The sequence below is a fragment of the Oxyura jamaicensis genome, chromosome 26, assembly GCF_011077185.1.
Source record: "Oxyura jamaicensis isolate SHBP4307 breed ruddy duck chromosome 26, BPBGC_Ojam_1.0, whole genome shotgun sequence".
NCBI classification, from domain to species: domain Eukaryota; kingdom Metazoa; phylum Chordata; class Aves; order Anseriformes; family Anatidae; genus Oxyura; species Oxyura jamaicensis.
The window spans coordinates 849513-871996 of NC_048918.1; the positions used below are offsets into that span (position 1 = coordinate 849513).

At 54.3% G+C, this 22484-nt stretch overlaps 1 protein-coding gene across 2 annotated transcripts; it reads right to left on the reverse strand.

The window, feature by feature from the left end:
* Positions 1-3234: 3234 nt before the first annotated feature.
* BAK1 (BCL2 antagonist/killer 1) lies at positions 3235-21544 on the reverse strand. Of its 2 annotated transcripts, none has more exons than XM_035347120.1 (6): positions 21364-21544; positions 17494-17611; positions 11220-11355; positions 10962-11105; positions 9886-9944; positions 3235-8482 (listed from the first exon to the last, which is right to left on the reverse strand). In XM_035347120.1, the coding sequence occupies exons 2-6, from the start codon at positions 17579-17581 to the stop codon at positions 8247-8249; spliced, it is 663 nt and encodes a 220-aa protein (XP_035203011.1). In that variant the 5' UTR covers positions 17582-17611; positions 21364-21544; the 3' UTR covers positions 3235-8246. The 2 variants fall into 2 exon arrangements, with proteins under 2 accessions (XP_035203011.1, XP_035203012.1); XM_035347121.1 differs by lacking the exon at positions 9886-9944 and adding an exon at positions 8664-8844 and having other exon boundaries at positions 8247-8482; positions 21364-21537.
* Positions 21545-22484: the final 940 nt, after the last annotated feature.

Here is a 22484-nt window from a genome sequence, read left to right on the forward strand (position 1 = left end):
TTTTCTTAGAAGAAAAACTATTTTTTTTTCTGCTGAGTTTCTTCAGCCTTTGCAGAAATAGAAAGTGAAAAGGTGAAAGAGCACAGGGGCTGGAGGGAATTCACAGCAAAAGGAAAATATGGGGAAAGATTCTGCAGAAAACAAAGGTTTTACTAAAGGAAGAGAAACCATAACATTTGAAAGATAAGACTTTTTTTTTTTCACTTTTTTCCTTCTTTTCTTGAGTTAAACAGCCCTAATTTTTGTACTATTGTAATTTTGGACCTCCATTTGGTTTCTGTTAGCGTTTCCTTGCAATCCTGCCTCTTTCTGTTTTTCCCCAGATGCAGCGATGTGGGAGCGAAGTGAATATTGCCTCATGGAGCACCTTCACCAGAAAACGATGGGAGAAATGCAGGCAGGCTTCCTGAGGCCCTTCCCTGGTGGGTTCCTGAGCAGTTGGGGGGGTTTCTTCCTGGGGTGCCTTTCCCTTGGGGTGATGTCCCTCACATCAGGACAGCAGCAGCAGCCTCTGCAGGAGCGTGGAGTTCTCCACCCAGCAGCAAAGGTGCCAGCCGTGAAGCCTAGAAGGGGTGGAGCATGGTGTTTCAGCCAGGACTGATGTTCAGTCGTATTTCCCCTAGAAATATCTGCATCAGGGAGCAGCAAAGGTGGGGATGCTGCAGGAGTGATGCTGCTTGCAGATAACAAAATGAGACTCTACGGACTGCTTAAAGGCAAAGGCTCAAAGCCCGTCTGAGCAAGCTGCAGAGTGCCAGAATTTTGCTGCTTTTGTGGGTCTGCCTTTTCCTCTTGTGCTGGATGCTGGAAGTGGCTCCTTGCTTCTCAGACAGCTGCCCTGCTGCCTTGGCAAAGCCCTGCTGCCTGGTGCCTTGGTGGTGGGATCGCTTTGTCTTTTCAGGAAGCACAGGCCATGACCTGTGTTGTCGTTTTTTAGCTGTAGAGAAATCCCTGCAGGAAGATTGCAAGGAAAAAGGGCTTAGGAACAACTTGTGGTACTTGCCTGTTCAGAGTTTGACCCATTTTTAGAGGTACAGCACTTGTCTCAAATACCAGATCTAGATTTAGATTGTCACCATATTTTGGATTCTGGTTTAGGGTCAAATCTATATGAATGGCCAAAGGCAAATACTTCAATAATATTGTGGCCTTATTATTATTATTTTTTTTCTGGTAATTTAATTAGGAGCTCGATCTGGTTTTGGGGCAGGAGACAAAGCGGATTGCAGGAGCAGCTCTCTTTAATTAGGGCCATTTATCTGTTGTTAAAGTTTAACCTTTCCTTGCACGGAGAGGCAGAGGCAGCGAGGCACAGAGCCTGGGCAGGGCGTTGCGTGCAGGCTGTGCAGGGGCAGCCAGGTATGTGCAGGGCTGCGTGACTGGGGATCCTCCGATCGTGCTCGAATCTCACCCCAGTGATCTCAAAGTACCAACTGGCACTTGTGTGATACGGCTATTTATAGAGACCAGGAACTAGAGGGTAAATATTTATTTACAGTCCGATGCTTAATCTACTACCGAGTGATTGTCTGGAAAGCCTGAGCCCCTATTTGTTTTTTCCTGCTGCGATTTATAACCAGAGCCCTCATCTCCTCTCCTGCTCCTGGTGCTCACATATCCATTCCCCAGGATTAATTCTGCAGAAAATGAGTATGGCCTGGGTTCAGACCCTGCAGCACCTTCTGGTCCCAGCTCATCCTGGCAGGCATCTTGCCTCATTTTCACTGGCTGGCGTTCAGAGGCAGAAATTGCAAATCCAGGGCATATGAAGGGGAATGGCATGAAACTGTCACTGCTCTGTTTGATAGGCAGACGTGTTTGCAATGGTGTGGGATGGGGCAGAGCAGTGGCTGGGAGCTGTTGAGTCACTTAGATTCATTGCTAAGTGGGCTGAAAGACAACAGCTGTGCTGTTCTGCCTGCTGGCAAAGCAGAGCCGTTCCTGTTTTAAGCCACCTCTGCTACCCCGGAGTCCTACAGCGACCATATATCCTGCCATCACCCACCTCCAGCCCTTTCTGAACCAGAACACCAGATCCTTGTTGAGGCTGGGGACAGGGAATCTGGAAGGATGCTCTGTGTTCATCAGCAAGAATTGATGGAGACGGGGACATCTCCCCTGCCCCTCTGCAGCCACCAGCACCTGCCTGGGCTCCGCATGTCCCATCACAACCAGAGCACCCAAGGCCATAGTGATGCCGTGTGCCCTGCTCTGGGGGTGGGAAGGAAAGGGCAGAAGTGGCGACTGCGTGGCAGTAAGCACAGGGGGGATGTGTTAGTGCTCGTTAGTGAGGCTGGAACTTTTTAACATCCCACACAGTCCTGCCTGTCCCACCCCAGGTGGTGGTGTTATAGCAGCATGTCTCCTAATGCCTGCTTCTTTTACCCCATGCAGGTATTGCTGGAGCCCCCCCAGTACCAGTAAGGATAACTGGGGGAAGCTGGCAACCAGGCTGGTCCAGGGAGGTGTGGAAATCAGGTAAGCCAGCAAGATCCATCTCGGGGCCAAAGGGAGCCATGTAGGGAAGAGAATGGTTGAGGGCAGCTGGGTATGAGCCTGTGTGCTGCCTTGGGGTGTGGAGAGAGGGTGAACGTGGCAGAGCCCAGGGATCTGGGCTGGGGTTTGGGAAGGGCTGCCCAGGATGGTGGCTGTTGCAGGAGTGCTCATGCCCCAATTTCCCTGGGGCATCTTTGTGCTAGCCCCAGTTGTGCTTAGTAATGTGACTGCTCTGTGAAGGTGGTAGAACCTCCCAGTCTCGGAGGTGTTGGACGCTTCTGATAAGAACATCAGTTTATTTTCCCTTCCCAGAGTGTTTTTACAGCAGCCGAGAACCTTGCTGTACTCCTCTATAATGGATTTTTCTCTTGCAATTTACTTTCCTTACTGTTTCTTGAGGTGTGGACACATCAGAGATAAGATCCTTAACTTCTGGGCAGGTCAAGGGGCTGATCAGACAGCAGATTACTGCTGCTGTCTCCTTCATCCCAGCAGCACCTGTTCTGATGGCACTGTTTCGGATGGCAAAGTGAGGTTCAGCAGCACATTCCTCTCCCCACCTAGCTCTTCATGCTAGAGAAGGTACAAGAAGGCCTGGGCTCCCTAAACTAACGGGGAAACTGAGCCTGTGGCTGAATAGCTCTTGCAAATTTATGCAAAGGAACCTAAAATGCACAATGAAAGGAGTACATCTTCCAGGAAAAAAAATCAACACATCCAGAAAGTGCTGCATGTACCTTTTTTATTTTCAAATATATATATATGTATATATTACATCACTTTAAAACAGAATATTTGTGAATGCTTTTGTGGTAAAAGCAAGCCACCATGTTCCACACAGCCCCTGTGTCTGTCCTTTAAAGCTGGCCTGGTCTGCAGGCAGCTCCTTCCCTGCTGCCCCTGGGACAACCTGTGGCCTGCCTCCTCCCTCTCCTCCTCCTCCCACTGGAAAGAAAAGGTGTTCACCAGCCCCTTCCCTCCCCTCCAGAGTCAGTGCAAGGCATGCTTTTCTGCTCCATCATGTACCCCGTCTTCTTCCTGAGCAGGGCTTCCTGGAGGGGTACAGAAAGGAGCTGGGAAGGAAGCTGTGTGGAGCATCGTGTGCTTCGCTGCTGCTAGAGAGGCAAGGAAGAGTGAATAGAGACAGCGTGGCTTCAAGTATATGCATATACCTATCACACAGAGCTTCACAGAAGGCTGCCACCAGTCCTGACCGCAAAGGCGCTGGTCTCTCTGGGGCAGTGGTCCTCAGAGCCTGAACCCTGCTGCTCCCTGTGTTTGGCAGGGAGGGTTTGGGTTGTTGGCTCACAGAGTGAGGAACAGCCATAAAGGAGGGGATGTGCTGACAAGCAAGCTGATAGCTCAGGCAGCTTCCTCCATCCAGGAGAAAAGAGCTGGGGTGGAGTGGGAATATGCCATGCCCTCAGATTAACCTCATTAAACAAGATACTCTTCCTCCAGTTTCTCACCCCCTTTTTACAGACCCATTATAACCTTACGAATTAAATCTCCCTGCCCACCCACAAACACACACTTCAAATTGAAGGACGAGTTTTCTGTCTGGGTAACTCTATGTCACTTAGCACCTCCTCTCGGCTGCCTCTGGCACAAAAGAAACCCCTGCCAGAAAAGCCCCAATTTCCTCCCTGAAATCCTTCATGTGCAGGGACCAAGCAGAGAGGGATCAGCATCACGGAGCACGTGGCGTTGACCTTGATCAGCAGCCCTGGCTCCCACCCGTTTCCAGCACCTCCAGCCCTGGGGGCTGGCACTGCTGCCCGCACCCCTCGTTGCTGTTTCTGGGGTGCACCTAAGCCTTCACTGGGCACCGCGATGCTGAAACCATCCCACGTAACAGATCCTGGGGCTGGGTGGAGAAAGGAAGCAGTGGGAGCCTTTGGTTCCTTTCCCTGCCCAGTGGAGGATCAGGCAGGCACTGGTGCCAGCGGGTGCAGGTATCGCAGAGAGCCAGACCTTCCTGAAATAACAGCCCTAGCTTGGGTCGCTGTTAGACAAGTGCCACGTCTGCTCCAGCTGCCATGTCGTCACCAAACCCTGCAGTGATTCAGGTGTCTTTGAGAGGGGCTGAAAATTTCCTTCCCACCTGTTTGAGCAGCCAGAGCTCAGCCTTCTGCTCTCCTGCCTTTGTTTTCCAGCTGAGGGTTCCCCCTCCCTGCTTCCCTTGCTTACCGGGGAAGAAATCAAAGCTTTGGGGGCACCTGTGCCCCAATAGCACCATAGTGGCTAGGAAGGTGACAACAGGGAGAGCCTGCTATCCAGTGCATTACATGGGCTTCTTTTCATACAGGGTATCACACGTGGCCGGGTTGCTGTTTAAACACAGCTTACGCTGCTTAAAAATATTGATCAGGTCTTTATCCCTCCAGAAGGAAACGATTGATTCAGCCTTTCAGGGAACATTTGGGGTTATTCTGAGATTTATTTTATTTTTTTTTTCCTTAGAGCTCTTACTTCTGTAGTAGGGATGCACTTTTTGGTAAAAAGGGCTCCTGGCACTGCCAGCCTGAGCTAAAGCTGCCTGCACGTAGCCCAGGTGCCCTGGGGTGCCTCGGCCAGGCCCTTCCCTGAACTCTGCCTTGTGGGGCTTTGAGGTAGATTGTGGCTCTTCAGAGGGCCCACCGGCCCTGCAAAGAGCATCATCTGCTGGGGAGGACAAAGCCTTCACGCCTTATTCTGCCTCGGGTCCAGCAGCCCCAGCCCATCAGGCCCTGGCCCAGCCATGCCTGCCCCTGCTGCGCACCAGGGCCCGGTGTGGACGCAGCTCTGGGGGCACAAGCCACCGGTCACCCAGCCAAAGAGGGGGGCCTGGAAGCAGGAATTTCCCCCCGTGGGAGTTCAGCACCCAGGTGGCTGCAGTGCTGTGGCCATCCAGTGATGGGATGCAGTACTACAGAGCAGCCACCCATTCACGTTCCCACTTCGAGCCTGTCTCTGCTCAGCCACGGTGCCAGGAAAGCTGGGAGAGGTGAGAGCAGAGCGAGACAATATGCCGATACCCTGAGACGATCCTCCCTGCAAATCCCCTGAGAAAATGGCTAAAATGGAAACTTCCCTTTGTACAGCACCTATATTAAAAGTTCCCTTCTCAGTCCTGGTATCATAGACTTTACCAAAGCTCGATCATCTACCATAAAGCTGAAAAATTGCCTTTATTTAAATGGCCTTACATCCGAATTTGGTTTGCAAGGTGAAACCCCTTCTCTGGAAGATGAGAATAAATTACAAGCAGCATGACTTTCTGTACTAGCAGAAGTACTCCAATCTGTTAGAGTTCTTGGAGTGTGTCAGTAAAGTAGTGAATAAAAGTTGATGTACTGTTTTCTTTCCAAGGCCCTCTGGAAAAAATCCTGCTGGAGACATAACCAAATCAGACAACCAGAGAACCGTGGCAGATCAATAACGTGACTGATTAAGAGAAAAGGAAAATAACAATTAGCAGTTCATTTTCACTGTGGCAAAAAAGCTCCATCTGGTGGTGTTTTCACCCAGAAAAAGAAGGTAAGCAGGGGGGAGAGGAAACTGCAGATGATAACACTAGGTTGTTCAGAGTGGTTCGTGCCAGAGAAGAGTCAGGAAATCTCGAGATCTGCTCAAGGCAGTTGAACAGGTGGCGGGATGGCAAATGAAGCTGTGTGTGGATAAATGCAAAGAAGTGCACTTGTGGGGGGACAGATAATTATGTGGGGGCTGGGGGGGTCAAGCTGCTCACAGACAACCCACTGCAGGCTTGTGCTGCTCAGCACTTAAGTATTACAAAGAAAGCAACCCAAACAGATATATAGCAGAGGAATATTATAGCAAATATTTTAATGCCTTTTAAAGGAGTACAGTCCAGGACGCTCCACCAGGGATTGGGATACTGCAGAAAACGATGGGCACAGAAAGACTGATATGGAAAGAGGCCAAAGAGTTTGCTATTCTTTTGTTTTTTTTTTTTTTTTAAAAAAAAAAGGAATGTGAGGGACATAAGCGATACAAAATTATGGCTGGTCCTGCTAAGCTGCAAGGAGGAAGGCTGCCAGGGGTCCTCTGTGCTTTGACAGGACACGCAGTCCCCAGGGAGAGACACTGAGGAAAAAACCCATCTGAAGACAAAGGTAGGAATTAATGACACGGCGAGGTGATAGAGGAAGATTTTAAAAACACGACAGCCAGGTGTCTGCCAGGAACACCTTTGGTACAGTGGGGCAGAAGGGCTGCTCTCTCTGCCCCCAGTTTGCCCACCCCGGTGACCCCAGGCAGGGCTGTGGGTGAGCTGGGCTCTGCCCTGCCACGGCGATCCCCCTGCCAAGGGGATGAGCCAGAGCAGTCGTGGTCCCCCAGCCCGTTTTGCTGTAGCAAAGCCAGGCGAGGTCCAGCCATCGTGGGGTGGTCCCAGTGGGCAGTGGGCTCAGGCTGCTTACACCTGTGGTGCTGCTCCAGCCCAGGGGTCCCTCTGTGACAGGAGAGGAGCTCAGGCACCGGTCCACGGCTCATTTCCTACCTCCAAGGTCCCCCTGGCTCCCTCCCCCAGCTGGCTGAGCTGCTCTAGGAGCTTGGTGATGCTGGAATGGCTCAGACAGGGCCAGTCACAGTTTCAAGCCTTACAGAGTCACCTGGAGTAAAAAGAGCAGACAGAGCTAAACTGTGCAATCCGCACTGGGATGCTCTCCCTATTTTGCAAAAGTCAGAAAGATCGGAGATGGAGCGGCGCCTGCTTGCGTCCCTGCCTCCCCCAAAACTCATGTTCAAGAATTAGTCAAGAACAAGGTCAAATCCTTTGGTGAAAAAGCCATGGGTTGCCAGGGCAGCGTGCTGTGCCCTGCTGTCCCCGCAGCCCCGGCTCAAAGAGGACATAACAAAGAGCCCATACAGAGATGAGAAGCAACCTGTGCCTCCCACGGAGAGCAAGGGGACCAACTGGTTGTACTGGGGCTGCTCATGTGCCAGTATGCTGGATGGAAGCAGCCAGCAGACTGGAGAGAGGGCAGGCTGCCTGCACACCCCCAAGTCACCACCCCACAGCTTTTTAGTGTTTGGAAACCTGCTGCTTCCCAAGGCCTGCTGGCAAGCACCCTCTGAACACCCGTGAGGGCTGGGGTGCAGGCAGCAAGGCATGGCTGTGGCCATGGGACCAGCATCGGCCATGGGATGCTGGGCTGGGGCAGGGGAAGTCTGCCCGTGCCAGCACTGCCGGCTGCTGCCATCGATTGTCAGATAACAGGTTGTGCTTCTGTCACCGTGTTCTTTTAAAAATGGGAAGGGGCTGCTTGCTAAAAGGAAAGGGAAAGCTCAAGTATTCGGGCTCAGGAGCAAGGGGAAGGTGAAAGCAAGCACCACACGGCTTTCTAATGCTGGCTCGCCCCTCCAGGGGCTTACAACAAATGCTCGGAGCAACCGAGGCTGGAATCCCTCTTTGAATGCAGGTCTGGGCTAGAGCCAGCAGCAATGGGGGAGCTCTGCGCCTACCCCATGGAGTGTCTTAGGAACAGCACAGAGCTGACGAGACATGAGACACACGCACACGTATGCCCACGCCGGCGTTATCGTGACAATGCTTTTGTTCCTCCAGAGGAGCCTGTTCTCCTGCCTCCCTGTTGTGGGCTACCAGGGTCACAGCGATGCTCCGTCCTCAGCACAGCGAGGCGTAAAGTAGCCAAAGTCAAACCTTCCCCCCCTGCTGCCTCTCTCTGTTGCTCCTGGTGGCATTGCTGCGGGTGGCAGAGACCCCACGTCCTGCAGCGGGAGGGTCATGGGTCCAAGCTGCGCTCTCTCTCCCCCAGAGGTTCCTCAAATTGCCCCCCTCTCCTGGGAGACTTCAATGCAGGAGAGGTTTGAGAGAGAGTTTGGCCGGACCCCCCAGCCTCTGCCCCCACGTCGGTCAGGGCCTGAAGAAGCGTCGTACCACTAAATGCCCCACCATCACCAGGGCCACCACCGCCAGCATGTACTTCATGTAAACATTGTCCAGATCGAGTGCAGCCACCTGACGGGAAACAGAGAGTTAGCAGGGGGTGTTAGACCTGCCTGCACCCTGCTTGGGCTGGCCTCCTGCTCTGCCCACGCTGCCGGCCCCACCAACCTCAGCTGTACCTCGACGGAGCCCATCAGCCTCCCATCGCCCCCCCAGGTCCCCTGGGGAACAAGCCGTGGCCCCGCTGGCTCACCCATCCTCCCTGCTGGGCGATCCACTGGGCGATGCGGTTGCGCAGCATGAAATCCGTCACGAAGCGGGCGATGCGGCGGAGGAAGCCCGTTATGCCGTGCTGGTAGACGTGGATGGCCATGCAGTAGCCGAAGCCCAGCAGCGCGATCACCCGGCCCCAGTTAATGCCGCTTTCGAACAGGCTGAAACGAAGACGATAGGTTTGGTTAAATCACCCCCAAACACTCTGCTGAGGCTGGCTCGCCTCCCTAGTCCTCGAGGTGCATCCCTGCCGCCCGGGCAAAGTGGTGATTTTGTGGCCAAGCAACACGTGGCCACCGATAAGCTGACGTGCTTTTGGAGCAGAGCAACCACAGCCACAGCCACTGTTAGCCTCAGCCAGATGGATTAGGGATGTCGTAGGAAAAAAAGGAAGCTTCCAAATCCTGCACACACAGCTACAGGCTCTGAATTGCTGAATGGATTCCACCTTGGGTTGGCTGTGGCTGTCCTGCCAGCCTCCTGCCCATTCCATTGTTCCCTCAGGTCTGCACCCAAATACAAGGGCACGCCGGCTGCCTGTGAAGAAGCTCCTGAGCTACCTGGGTTTTCACAAGCCAGGGTGTTAACCTCGGCAAGCTGGTGCCACGTGAAGCTACCAGGCTGTAGGCTGCAGCAAGCCCCGAAGCTGCTGCACGTGCAGCTGGGAGCAGGAACTGCAGCCCAAGTACCCACACAGCATCCCCTGCCTGTGGGATCACACCCAGAGGTAAGGAAGTTTTAGCAGATCTAAGGCAGAAGGAACAGGATTTTCCCTTTTCCTGCACAAACCCCTCCTAGACCTACAGCTGATCTCGCCTTCAGCTGATGCTCCCAAGGGCTGGGAGGCTCCAAAATACATCTAAGTTGTGTCCTAGCCTTCCTGATCCCAGTTTCAGCTGCTGTGGGCACAAATCTGCCATGTGCAGCTTTGGCACTGATTTACCTAGACTGCTTTTTGAAGGCTTTTTTTCTTGGTTTCCACCAAGGTAAGCAAGTCAGAAAAGAAAAACAAAACCAAAAATAAAAAAATAAAATAAAAAGGGGAAAAAGAAAAGTAAGCGCTGCGTTTTAACCTGGTGCTGCCCCAGCTGTCCCTGCACAGCTGAAGCGAGCTCTCCTCTCCGCAGAGCCGGTCGCAGAGGGTGAGGGAAGGAACCACGAGGACACAGGTAGCACAGAGAGGGGGACAGAGGTTAATTTACCTGTTTGCGGTGCGTTAACCGCCTCAGGGTGGCAAAGCGGTGAAAACAGCGCAGCTTGGCTTCCCAAGGAGAGGGGAGCAGGAAGAGGACAGAAGAGAGGCAGTTAGACAACACACACCGAGCAGAGGGTGCGCAGGGATGGGTCTGTGCCACCGCCATGGGAACTGGCAGGGCCCGGGGCCAGGGCCCAGAAAACCCCTGCCTGGGGTCTTCTGCAGGACCCTGGGCAGACCCTTAAATGTGCACAGGGTCTTGGTTTTCCTATGGACAAAATGCAGGGAGCGGGGTGAGGAACCCCTCAAGGCACAGCTGGAGAATCTGCGGCCACCTCGGTGGAGCCAGCGTAATGCTGCGGAGTAAGGCGGCTCAGGACACAGACATGAGCCTGCACCTGGTGTAGTCAGGGCAAAAAGTTATTTGGGTGTTTGCATCTCAGTCCTCAACTCTTTTGCTGTGCTTGAAGTGGGAAAGCTGGGCACGGATCACCTGCACCGGACAGCTGCAGGCTTTTGGGGCATCCCAACATCCTGAGCCAGCCCCATCCTGCCCCAAGCAGGCACCACCACGGGCAGCGAGCGCCTGCCCTTCCCCGGAGCTCTGTTTGCTTTGTGCCCCCAAAAAGCCTGGCCCTCCAGGGCTTCCAGCCACCAGCCAGGTGGTGCTGGGACCAGCAGCAGCTACGCCTTGGTCCAGGGCTGGTTGTACACCTGAATGGGAGCTGGGACGTTCGCTTGGCCCCAGTTCCCAGCTGCTTTCCCCAGACTTTCTGCCCCCAAACAGCTTGAGCAAGGATCGCTGCTGCACAGCTGAGGGGGCAACGTGTGAAGACTGTGCCAGCAGGAGCAAGAGCAGAGACAGAAAATGCAGGAACTGTAACAATGAGCTTGGACAAAGCTCAAGGCAGGGACGTGGATGGAGTTTGAACCAACAGAGTCTGTGTGCTGCGGGGGGGGGGTGGCTGCTCCAGGCTGGGGGCAAAGCCTCCATGGGCTGCACTGCACCCAGCGGGACCTTTCCATCCCTCACCTCCTCCAGGAGAAGGCGTCCTGCCCGCACCGAGGGAGCTGGCGCCTTACCTGGAGGCGATCGTGGTGAAGTAGTCGTAGGCATTCTCCTTGGTGGGCTGCAAGGATTTCAGCATGTAGCGAAACTCGGCGTCGTACCGCTTGTTAATGTCATCGCCAATGATGGCCAGGCGCCTCCCCACCAGGCTCCCAGTGCTGCCCGGGGGAAAAATGGCATTACAGGCAGGCCAGGCTTCCCAGTAAGACCAGTAGCAGATCTGTAACGGAGCCTGGCCTGGGGCAGGGTAGAGGGATATGCCTGAGTTTTACCTGCCCAGCTCCTGCTGGATCTCTGCAATCTCTGGGTCCAAGGGCACTTCTTCCCCGCTCTCTTCTCTCTCCTGTTGGTAGCGGTAGAAGGCATAGCTCCGAAATACCTCCTCGGTCTCCTGAACCACCTGGTCTTCTGAGAGAGACAAGGGGAAGAAAAGTTGAGGGGGCAGCTCACCTGCTCACTTTCCCCAAGTAGGAAAGGGATCACGCCTGCTTTTCCAGCCTAAATTTGTGCTGGCCTGCTCAAACATCTCCTCTCTCCACGTGCATCCCATCGCAGCCTGCATCCCTCCCCTCAGCCTGCAGCCCCACATCTCATCCCCAGCCCCTCTCCTTTGGGTGAGCACCCAAATGGTTCTTGAATTTCGCGAGGTTGCTGCTCTCAGCAGCCAGCCAAGCCCTCTGCCAGGGGTCTGCACAGCATTTCAGGAGCCCCCAGGACGTGACAAACGCAGCCAAGTTTGCCTCTTCCCTTGCAGGTGCAGGGGACTGGCTGGGGTTCACAGCCATGACTGAACAGCAGAAAGTAACACAAAAGCAATCCAACATGGATCAATTCTCAGAAAGCTCATTTTGAAGCCAGACTTGTTTTTTGGAGGGGCACGGGCCTGCATTTGGATCTTTTTTTTTGGCCAGACACACACATTGCTGATGTTCAAGCTCTCCCCACGTGGCAGCATCTCTCTGTAAGGGAACTGCTTGGCACAGACAATTTCAGGAATCCTGGACCCAGACCCCAAGAGGCAGGCAGCACAGCTCAATCAGTGCAGAAAAGCCTCCTCAGCAGATAACCCAGGGTTATTTCTATTTCAATGCCACCCATGATCGTGCCCTTGTGTGGCATCAGCAATGACACAGTGACCAAAGGTTAAACTGGTCATTTTGGAATAAGTGATTATAATTTGGAATAACTGATAAGAATTCAGCTGATTCAATCTCTCGCTGCCAGTCTCACCTACACCCATCAGCGACGAGGCCAGGGGAGGGTTTGCGCCTTGGGCTGCCAGCAGGAACAGAAAGATGAGTTTTTGGACTAAATCAGAAACCATAAACCAAAAAGGTGGCTCCTTATCTTGCGCTGGCAAGCAAACAGCCCAGCGATGGGTCTGAACACAGCCATGCGCGGATGCCCCAGCCCTGTGCTTCAGTAACAAACCCACGTGGAAGCAACGAGCCCTGGGCACGGCGAGGCTCCAGGCTGCGAGCCGGGGCTGCTGCTGGGTTTGGGTGCTGCAGCTTCCTTCCCTCGCTCTCGTAAACAAGCAGGGTTTGGCATGCCAGGTATTTGGGGTTCAGCGGGGGCAGGCACCCAGGCAGTCACGTCACCAGCTCCGACAGTGCGCGCGAAAACCGAGCTCAGGCAGGAAATGAGTCAGGAGCGAGCGGCGGCGGCAAACCTGTGCCTGTCTGGGTGCTGCTCGGGCTCAAGAACTGCACGTGGGGCACGGGGGCAGATCCTTCGAGCAGAGGGCAACACCTCCCTGTGCTGCTCAGGGATGGGAAAGGGTCTGGCTGTGGCTGGGACCTGGAGCAGGGAGCCCCCAGTAGGCGTCCCGGTCCAAAGGTACCATGGTGACCGATACCTTATCGCAGGCACTGCATAGCTCCTGGGGAAAGTACCCGGTCTGTCACGGGGTGTCTCTGATTAGAGCCTGGTTTCAGCTAGCCTGGGGAATGAATTCTGGCTGGAGAAACACTCAGGCTTACAGCACTGGTTTAGCAGCCCAGGATTTGGGGGAATCAGCTCTGAAGTCCAGTTAATGCCCTCCTTCCCAATTTCTTTTCTAAGATGCAAAACCTGTAGGGGACAGGAATACCACAGGTACCTCCGCAAAATCTGTAGGGGACAGAAATACCACCGAGCACATCCACAAAACGTAAGGGACAGAAATATCACGTGCACACCACAGATTCACAGACACTAAATGAGGTGACATCTCCACGGCCCCTGCGCAGCCCCAGGGAGATGGACCCAGCCCTGGGTAGGGTGGTGCAGGGACAGGAGAGGACCTGTCGTGCGGAGACTCGGGTTACAGGGAGCTTGGGCTGTGTAAATAAAGGTGAAGGGAAGTGACAAACCCCGGTGGCTGTGTTTTCAGGGGACTGTTTTTTTGTTTTGCGGGAACGGGTTTATTTGGTGGTAAACAAATCCCACCTTACTAGGAGCCAAGCACGGAGCAGCAACCAGAAAACGAAACTGACTGAGTCACAGTTTCAGTGAGAGGCAGAGTAAACAAACTGCAAGAACAAAAGAGGAAATAAGCGTACCCAAAAATCCCTGCTTTTAACTATCCCAGGCACTATTTTTAGTAACACGAGGACAGGCGGACGTGCCCCTTTTTCTCCCAAATGCTGACCTGTGGCTCCTACTGGGACCATCCCTGGGTGTCCCCCACTGGAAGGACGAGGCTCTGGATCGGGATTTGCCACGTGGATGCACAGGGCCAGCAGTGCAGAGCAGGCTGGAGCTCCTCCTGCATCTCTGGGCTCCTGGGGCAGTATCAGGGGGCTCGGCATCACGCAGACCCCGTGCTGCAGGGGAGGACTCTGCTCCGCTTTCCTTTTACAGAGCAGTGACCCCCTCATGCTCGGTCCCCAGCACCCCTAGCACCCAGGCCAGACCTGTTCCAAGAGCAGCCCCTCGCCTGGATTCTGCTTTCCTTCTCACTGTTCCTATCTCCTGGGGAGCAGCTGGTAAAAACTACCAGCCTCACCCAAATCACTCCTCGGATGTCATTACAACTTAACAGCCCCGCCACAGGCTGCAATAGTGACAGATGCAACCTGGCAGCGTCCCTTTTGAGCTCAGGAGATGGGCAATAACCACAGCAGCTGTCTGCACAGAGACTGATATCCAACTGGGAAACATCAACTGGATCCCAAGGGAGAATACAGCTCGGGGGACCAAGAACAGGCCCTGGAGGTTTTTGCCTCGAGGGGTTGCAGTTGCAATTGAGGTGTGGGATGAGCAGCACCGGCATTAAGGGAGTTAAGCTAGCTTCCACCAGGCCAGGCAGCGCCTCGCCTGTCATCAGCGATGCCATCTAGGATCAAAGGCTGATCAGCTTAAAAATACATCGTGCTGGCATAATCCTGCCCCGCTCGAGATCAGAGCTTCCAGACAGGCAAATGAAAAACTGCCCTCCCCTGAGGCATCTGCTCAGCACAAAGCAACTCCCCCTGCTCTGCTCTTTACAGCAAATATCTTCCCACCCAAAAGAGGAGCGAGATCCTCAAACAGCCACCACACAGAGCTACTGGGCAAACGCCCTTGGTTTTAGGGTTGAAATTTCTCTATTTATAAGTGAGATTTTCTGGTCCAGATCCTTGACTCAAGGAACCTGCTTTAGTTCAGGGGGTGACACCCCAGCAGGGGCTGGGGGCCGCTGCAAGGTTTTGCTCGGGTACTTTGCTGCCCAAGCTGAGACCTGTCCCGTATTTGCTGATCTCTGGGACCGCAAAGGGAGGCAGGGCCCTGTGCTCAGTGGGATGCCTGAGATGGGTGGGCATCAGCTCGTGCCCACCAACGTTTTTAGAAATGATTTTTTGGAGCATTCTTTTCAGGCAGGAATAAAGGAGCCATAAGGCACTTCCAGAGCAGGGCTGTTCCCCTGTGCAGCCTAAGAAGGATGACTTTCTTTTTTTTTTTCCTTTTTTTTAATGGAAATTTCATATTGATGGGAGATGCAGTTCAACACAGAAATCCAATACTCAAGGTGTGTTTGTGCTGGAGATGGGACCTGCAGGGGCACCAGAGCAAGGAAAAGCATGTTCAAATGGTTTCAGTTGCTCTACAGAAACTATGAGAGCCTGGGCTTAAACAGACAGGTCACTGTTTTTTCTACTCATTTTGCAGGTGGTCTTGGAGATGAAGACATGGAGCTGCTCACAGACGCATGACTAACATCTCTGAGCAACTATTTATCAATTCATCACTTCTTTCGCATGCAATGTCAAGTCCACAGCTAAGATAAACAACTAGGGACCAAGTCGTACACCTCTCTGAGTTTGTTATGTGAGTGTTAAGCACACAAGCAAATGAGAAAGCCCAGGTAATCAGAGTAAGAGAGCAGTTGCCAGTTAAGCACTGCAAACTCTGAGTCAGATGGTTGGGTTTTCCAGGCACAACCCTGACACAGCAGACATCCTCGCAGAGCCTTGCTTCAAATCTCTGTCCATTTCCCTAGCAGTAGAAGCAGGTAGAGCCCCTACACCTTTCCCAGCAAAGCGCTTTGGGATTCCAGCTAACATGGCCCATACAGGAGCTAAGTGTGACCTCACAGACAGTATTTGCATCACGTGGACTTGTCCTTCTTCACTGTAGGGGAACTACCCTGCATTTTACACGACTACCTGCAGGTGTGAGCACAGCCCTGTCCAGGGGATGTCCCCTGATATGGGACATCCCCCTGACCTGAGCCTCGGTGCATTATCCCAACCATTCCCAGAGCTGTGCGCACACCCTGGCAACATGTCTGAACAGGGAAGTGCCACAAGACCCATTTTACAGATGGGAAATGAAGTAGGGCAAGGTTAACGAGTTAGTTCTCTGAATTAGGAACTCCACTTCCTGAGCTCAGCTCGGTACTGTTGGTGCTGGGCCTCCCAGCCCTCCTGCAACGTTTGCTCCCCTTTGCGTGACTGTTCATGAATTACGTTGTTCCTCCTCCTCCTCATCACACACTGCCACAAGGCTCCTGCCTTCATCTACCAAACCCTAAAAATACGAGAAGCGTGGGTTGCCACCCAGCCTCGCAGAAACACCAGCATCTTGTCCCTGCCCTAAGCAAGCCCTGGTAAAACAAGGGATCAAGACAACACTCAAATCCTTGACCAGCAGAGAAATCCCTTCACTCCCTATGTATCCAAAGTCAAACAAACAAGGCAAGCAAGCCCTAAATGAAAACCAGGCTTAATACTTGGTGACAAAAGCTTTCTTCCACCCAGTAGTCCCGTACACGTGTTGGAAGCTGCGCCTTTCTGCTGCCACCTCTCCATGTGGCTTCTCCCCACGAGGTACATGGGGATCCTCTGGATTCCAGGTGGACCCCCGGTTTTTGGGAAGCAGACGGGTGCCAGCACTGCCAGTAACTGTTTGCAAACGTACAGGAAGCGTGACTGTAAAACTGTGTGGTTAGAGTTCAGGGCCCGATCCTCTCGCAGGTTTTCACATCAGCATCTCATAGGCCTCAACAGGAAATCAGCATACGTAAACAACTTCTCTAATTTATTTATTTATTTTTATGCCTTGTAGACTTTGGTAAAGGAAGGACAGTTGTGTTTTGTTTTTTTTTTTCTTCCCTCCTCTAATGTGTTCATGCGGGATCCAGAACAAATGGTACTCCGAGATGGAGAAGAGCCTGGGCTGTACCAGAATACAAACAACATAACCAGGCCCATAAACCAGCTCTGAGCTGGATCTGGGCTCAAATACATAAACAGTTAGCTATAACTTCTAATCTGCAGTATTGACAGAGCAGCGGTGACTCAGCCTTATTTACAAGTCCACCTGCAAAACAGGTTAAGAAGTCACCCGTGTTGAACACCTCGCTGTGCAGCGGCATTTTATCAGCCGGGGACGAAACGGGAGCTGAGGCTTTTCCCAGCTTCCTTTCGGCCCAGTTCCCAGTTTCACCCATTAGCGGGGAACACAATCACACTGTCTGCTGGGTTTGGGGTGTATGGGGAATGGGAGGCACCGCTTCTTGCCCTTCCTGACCCCAAACTTCTCGTCACCGCCCCAACACAGCAGGGACCCAACTTGGTCCGGCAGCTGTTGCTGCACGACTGAAACCACTCAGCACAGCACGTTCTCCTGCCTGCTTTAAACCTCAAGTACCTTTCGCTCGCTTGTGTTGGCGGAAGGGAAAGTAAATGACACCCAGCACCTGTGGCACATCGAGCAGCCAGCTGGGGCAATTCACCCCACGCCCAAGCCTCCATGCCTGCACCCAGCTGGCAGCGGACCCCAGCTCTCAGCAGCTCCCTGCATGCTGTTTGCTGCATGCTTTGCAAGCCCCCTTGCTGCCCACTGTGCTAGCCCAACGCCAAGCATCTCCCTAAAGCTCTGAGTGTGTGAACTCAGGAGTTCAGTTCTGCACAGATGGACGGAGCTGACTTATTATCCCAGTCCTGCAAAGCCCTCAGAAGCATGAAAAACCATCTTTTCAAAGAAACACAGCAGGACAAAACCAACCAACCCACCTAGAAAACCACAGCTGAATGAATATGCTTCCTGCCCCAGCCCCGAACAGCACATCCCCCTTTTTACCTGAATTGAGCTCTTGTGACAGCCTGCGCCCATTGCTGCCCCGGCGTCCGTGGGCCCTCGGTGGGTCTCCGTCGTTCCCTGAGGCCATCGCAGAGATGCTGGGGAGGATCAGCTTTACCTGGAGAGGGGAAAGACAGGATGTGAGCCAGGGTATGGCCCATTGGCAGTGACACCGGAGACCTCTTGCTCCTTCCCACACCTCTCAGGTCAGCATCACGGAGCCCCTTTGGCTGAGCTAAGGGCTCAGAGAAGCGCTGCCTGCTTTTATCTCCACGAGCAGCCTGGCTCCTCCCTTCCCTGCACTTGCTCCCTCATGGTCACACCGAGTCCTTTGGCTAGATTTCTCCTCTCTTCCCATCAAGATGTTTGCAGACAGTAATATACCATAACAGGAAAGTCACCCAGCACCCTACCCCGCTTCCCCACCCTTGCTGGAAACCTACTGGCTGCCCCATGACCCAGCAAGTGCTTCTCCAGCCCAAACAACAGCATCATCCGCAGCAACTTCACACTGGGAAGAAAGTAAAACCCCAGCACCAAGAGCTGCAGGGCCGCCGGGTGCTGAGCCACTGCATCCCCACTGCAGACAGCCCAAGCCATGGCCACGACTGCTCAAGAGCAAACCAAGCCGTGACCACAGCCAGCTGCCCCAGCAACAACACTGATTCCCCTCTGCAAGCACCTCTGGCTCATTTTCTATAATTTCTGCCAGTCTTTCTTTTCCTATACCCAGATTCCCTAGCTTCCCGTTCCTTATGTCTTCCCAGCTCCTCTCTGAGTAAGAAAATTAAACCAAGTGCCCAGTTCCAACTGCCCCCGAGCTTCAGAGGCGACCTAAAACCATACCTGTGTTCAGGGCTCTGCAAATTTCTCAGCAGCAGCTTTTATCCCCTGCTCATCACACTGACATCACCCCCGGCTCATGCAGAGAAGGAAGTGAGGCCGCCCGTTTAGGTCGGGGTTAGATCACGGCGGCGGCTTGCCTTTTGTTCAGCATGCCAGTACATGTTCCCAGGCCAGGCCTTCTATAGGGCTGAGCTGGTGGGGTTTTCTGATTTGCACCAGCTTCAAATTCATGAGGACACACTGACACTCAAAAGTTTAAATCAAATTCTGGCCGAAAATAAAATAATGAAAAAAATGTGCTGGTTTTAGATAAATAACCGCCTACGTCAAACTTAGGAGTGCAACACCTGGGCCAAGCTTACAGCCTCACATTGATTATTCAGAAGAGAAAAATGGAGATCATAAAACAGATTTTGAAATGCGGTATCCAGCCAGGGTGGGATGAGGGGCTGGAAATGCAAAGTTTATCAGCCTGGCTTCGAAAGTCCTCACATATTTGCATATCTACAGCCAGGGACTCTGAGCCCTGGTGACACACAGATGGAGGTGCTGTTTTTTCCTACATGCCTCCGAGGACAGGATTTCCCTTTTCCTCCCCGACCTCGTACATTGCCATCCAAGGAAAAATTGAAAACATGCTGAGGACCAGCAGTGGAGGCCGGGGGCGGCAAGGAGCCAGGCTGCGGAGCAGAGGAGGGATGGACGCAGCGCAGGCAGCTCGGCGAGCGCCTGGAGCAGCAGACGCACGCTCAGCGAGGCTGAAGTTGCAGCCCACCTCCCATCTGAAGGCTTCAAAGGGAAGCAAGAGCAGACTGGGAGCAGTTCTCTGTCCGTTTGTGGGTAACCAAAGCAGGAGGAATTCCTTCTGTGCCTCGCAGTGCTACAGCCTGAAGCTGTGCTGAGCACGGTGCTGGTCGTGGACGCATCCAGCCAGAGACTAATCGCCTCCGGAGCTTTTACAGCACGGGCCGTTGATGCAGCCGGCCGTATTTCACGTGGACCCACTGCCTCTAGCCAAACCTCAACCACCAAGAACCATGAATTTCTGATGTGGCTCCGACTGCTCCATCTGAAGGATGTCTGGGGGAACACCCAACTCCGGAGCCTGCGCCGCAGCTGACTCATGTGTTGCTTCGCACTTCTTGTCTGCCAAAGCTTTTGGAAGCGAGCGTTGCAAGCTGCGACTGGGGCCGTAGAGGAACTTTCATTTTCAGTTTCCCTCTCAATATAGTTTCTTGCAGCGCTTTCTTCTCTCGCGCCGCGGGGCACCGCAGCCTCCTGCGCACATCTGGGACCGGCGGCCGTGTCCCCGTTCCCTGCATGTGCCTAGGGGCTGCAACCTGCTCCCAGATGGGACCCGTAAGTCCCACTCCTGCAAACTAAATGAATTTCTGAGCTAGCTGGCTGCTCGCCTCTGCCGGGGCCAGTGCCTCAGCCCGGCCTCTCCATTTCCCAGAGCCCTCGCTCCTCCTGCTTCCTGGTCGCTGCCCCTTTGCTTTGCCCCATTCCCCTTGGTTATGAGAACGTTGTGCCAGGAAAGAGCAGGGAGGGTGTGAAGGAGGATTACGACACCAGATGCTTAAAGACAGCCCAAGGCAGCAGAAAATGAAGGTTCTCCAGGGCTCAGGACACGGGGCTCCCGAAAGGGCATAGAGAGGCTGCAGGGCGTTAGGAGCAGTGTCTAACTCAGCCAGAGGACAATTCACCTCCGCCCTGACTTTTCGCTCTTGTAGGAGGCCACAAAGGGTTAAAAGGAGCAGATAGCACCTGGGCCGTGGATTTAGCAACACCTCTGACATGGCACAGGAGCCTTATCTTTATTAACGAGCACGTGCCAAAGGATCAGCCTTCCTGCAGGCTTCCCTCCTAAAAAGACCTTTGCCTCAACCGTTCCTCGGTTCGCCCTCCCTCACCTTGCTCTAAGGTCTCCAACACACTTCCTGAGTGCCCCCAGGACGTGCTCATCGCTCAACTTCTCCCAGCTTTTCTCCCAGAGGACAGTGCCTGGGCAGCAGGGAGATGCCGGGGACGGCCCAGCGAGGGAGGCGGATTTGTGGGGTGCAGGAGGGCAGGGGACCCGCAGGAACTGGGGGGGGGGGGGAGCAGCCCCAGCCCCCCGATGCGTTATGAAAGCCCCGTTCCAGGAAACGCACGGAGTGTCCCCTGGGAGAAGCATTTCACAGGCCTGGCCCCCAGCCCGTGCAGCGATCCCACCAAAAAGCAAGGGGCTGAAGGACCAGAGGACCCCAACCCCTGCTCGCTCAGTGCAGAGCCCCCCCCCCCCCTCCTCCCCCGGAGCGAGCAAACGGGGGAAGTTTGCCCAGTTTTGTGCTTTCCCGTGCCCACCCAGCCCTCGAGCCCCATGGCTGCAGCTGTCGGGGATGGGGACCTTGCAGCCACCCCCCCGTGTCCTGGTGGTGCTGAGCAGGAAACTGTGCAGCTGAGCCCATGGGGCCACACGTGTGATGCCTGGGGCTGAGGTCACGGCTCGAAATGGAGCTGGCCTGATGTCACCACGGTCCACAACCTGGTATGGCACGGCCCTTGTCACCGATGGCCCTGAAAAAGCCCTCTGCCCCAAGCCTCCCAGCAACCGACGCTCAGCACAGGGGTGCCCGGGAGGCTGTCACTGATGTGGCCTCACAAGGGAAGAAACAGGGAAGTAGAAAAAAAAAAAAGAGAGGAAGGGGAAAAAAAAGAAAAAAAAATGGAGAAAATATCACCAAAAGAGGCAATGTTTGCTCTTTGGGGCAGCGCTCAGCACGGAGTGAGACCTTTCAGCCCTGGCCCAGAGATCGCTGCCTGCTGCCTTATGCCGTGTAGTTCAAATCTCCCGCACCAGGAGGGTGCAGGATGAGGCCCTGGGGCTCTGTCCCCCCCCCTCCCACCTCCCCAGGGTCCCCCCGCTGCATTTCAACCCCCCCAACCCCCGGCAGCGCTCAGCAGCCCCGGCCTGGGTGTGTGTGGGGGGGGAGGAACGAAGCATCCCGGCGAAGGCTGGGGGGGGGGGTCCCCGCTACTCACCGGCTCCCGGCGGGGTCCAGGGGGGCCGGGGGAGGGTCCCGGGGAGCCCTAACGCATCCCTCCGGGGAGCTGCCCCATCCCCGCCGCTCCCTTCCTGCCTCCTCCCCGGAGCGCAGCGGCGCGGCGCGGGGGAAGGAAGCGAGCAGGGCCGGGGAGGAGGAGGGAAAAGAAGAAGAGAGACCGAAAAAAAAAAAAAAAAAAATAGAAACCCAACCCCAGACCATAGATGCAGAAGCGGAGCCGGGCAGGGCTCAGCTCAGCTCCCTCTAGAGGCGCCCTCCCCGGCCCGAGCGTGGGAAAGGGGCTGCGGGCAGCGCTTCGAGCAGCGCCGTGCACCCCGGGGATGCTCCTGGGGGGCTTGAGGGGGATTTGGGGGACCCTCCCCGGCTGAGGGCATCCCCCAGCTGCAGGGCACCCGGGTTCTGTGGGTGCTGAGCCCAGCGGTGTAGGGGTGGTGCGATGCTCCTTGGCACCGTGCTTGCTGAGATTCCCTGGGTGGTGTCTTCTGCTTCCCCTGGGGTCTCCAGTGTTTTTTTTTTTTTTTTTTTTTTTTTTTTTTTTTTTTTTTTTTTTTTTCCCTTTGGGAAGGCTGCAGGTTCGCCCTGCGTCGGGTTCCCCTGGCAGGTAGGGCCAGGAGCTGTGTTAAAGCCCTCAGACCATTTCAGGTTTCCAGGAGGAAGCTTCTCTTTTGGGCCACCGGGCCGAAAGGGTCCATGGTGGCGGAGGTGCCTCGCACCTGGGAAAGCTGAAATCCACCGAGATTAGGAAAAAAACCCAGGGAAAGGGCGTGATTCACCCTGAAGAGCAAGATAGCTCCCCAAGGGGTGGCTATTTGGCTCAGCCCCAAAGCTGCCCCAACTTTTTCCCCAAGGAGGCTGCTAAGGGCTTTGCTGCTGGGGCTGCGAGCTGCCAGATAAGCAGGGGTTTGGGGCTGGTTTGAATGCTTGATTGCTAATTATCCAATTACCTGCCTGCCCCATGGTAGGAGCACTGCTCATGTCCTCGGACAATGTGTCCTGTGGGATGTTCCCTGCCCAGGGGAGCAGAACGAAAGGATTTGATGAATGCCTGCTGGAGCTTTGCTGGGGAAGTGGCCCCCAGATGCCGTGGCTCCAGAGCTG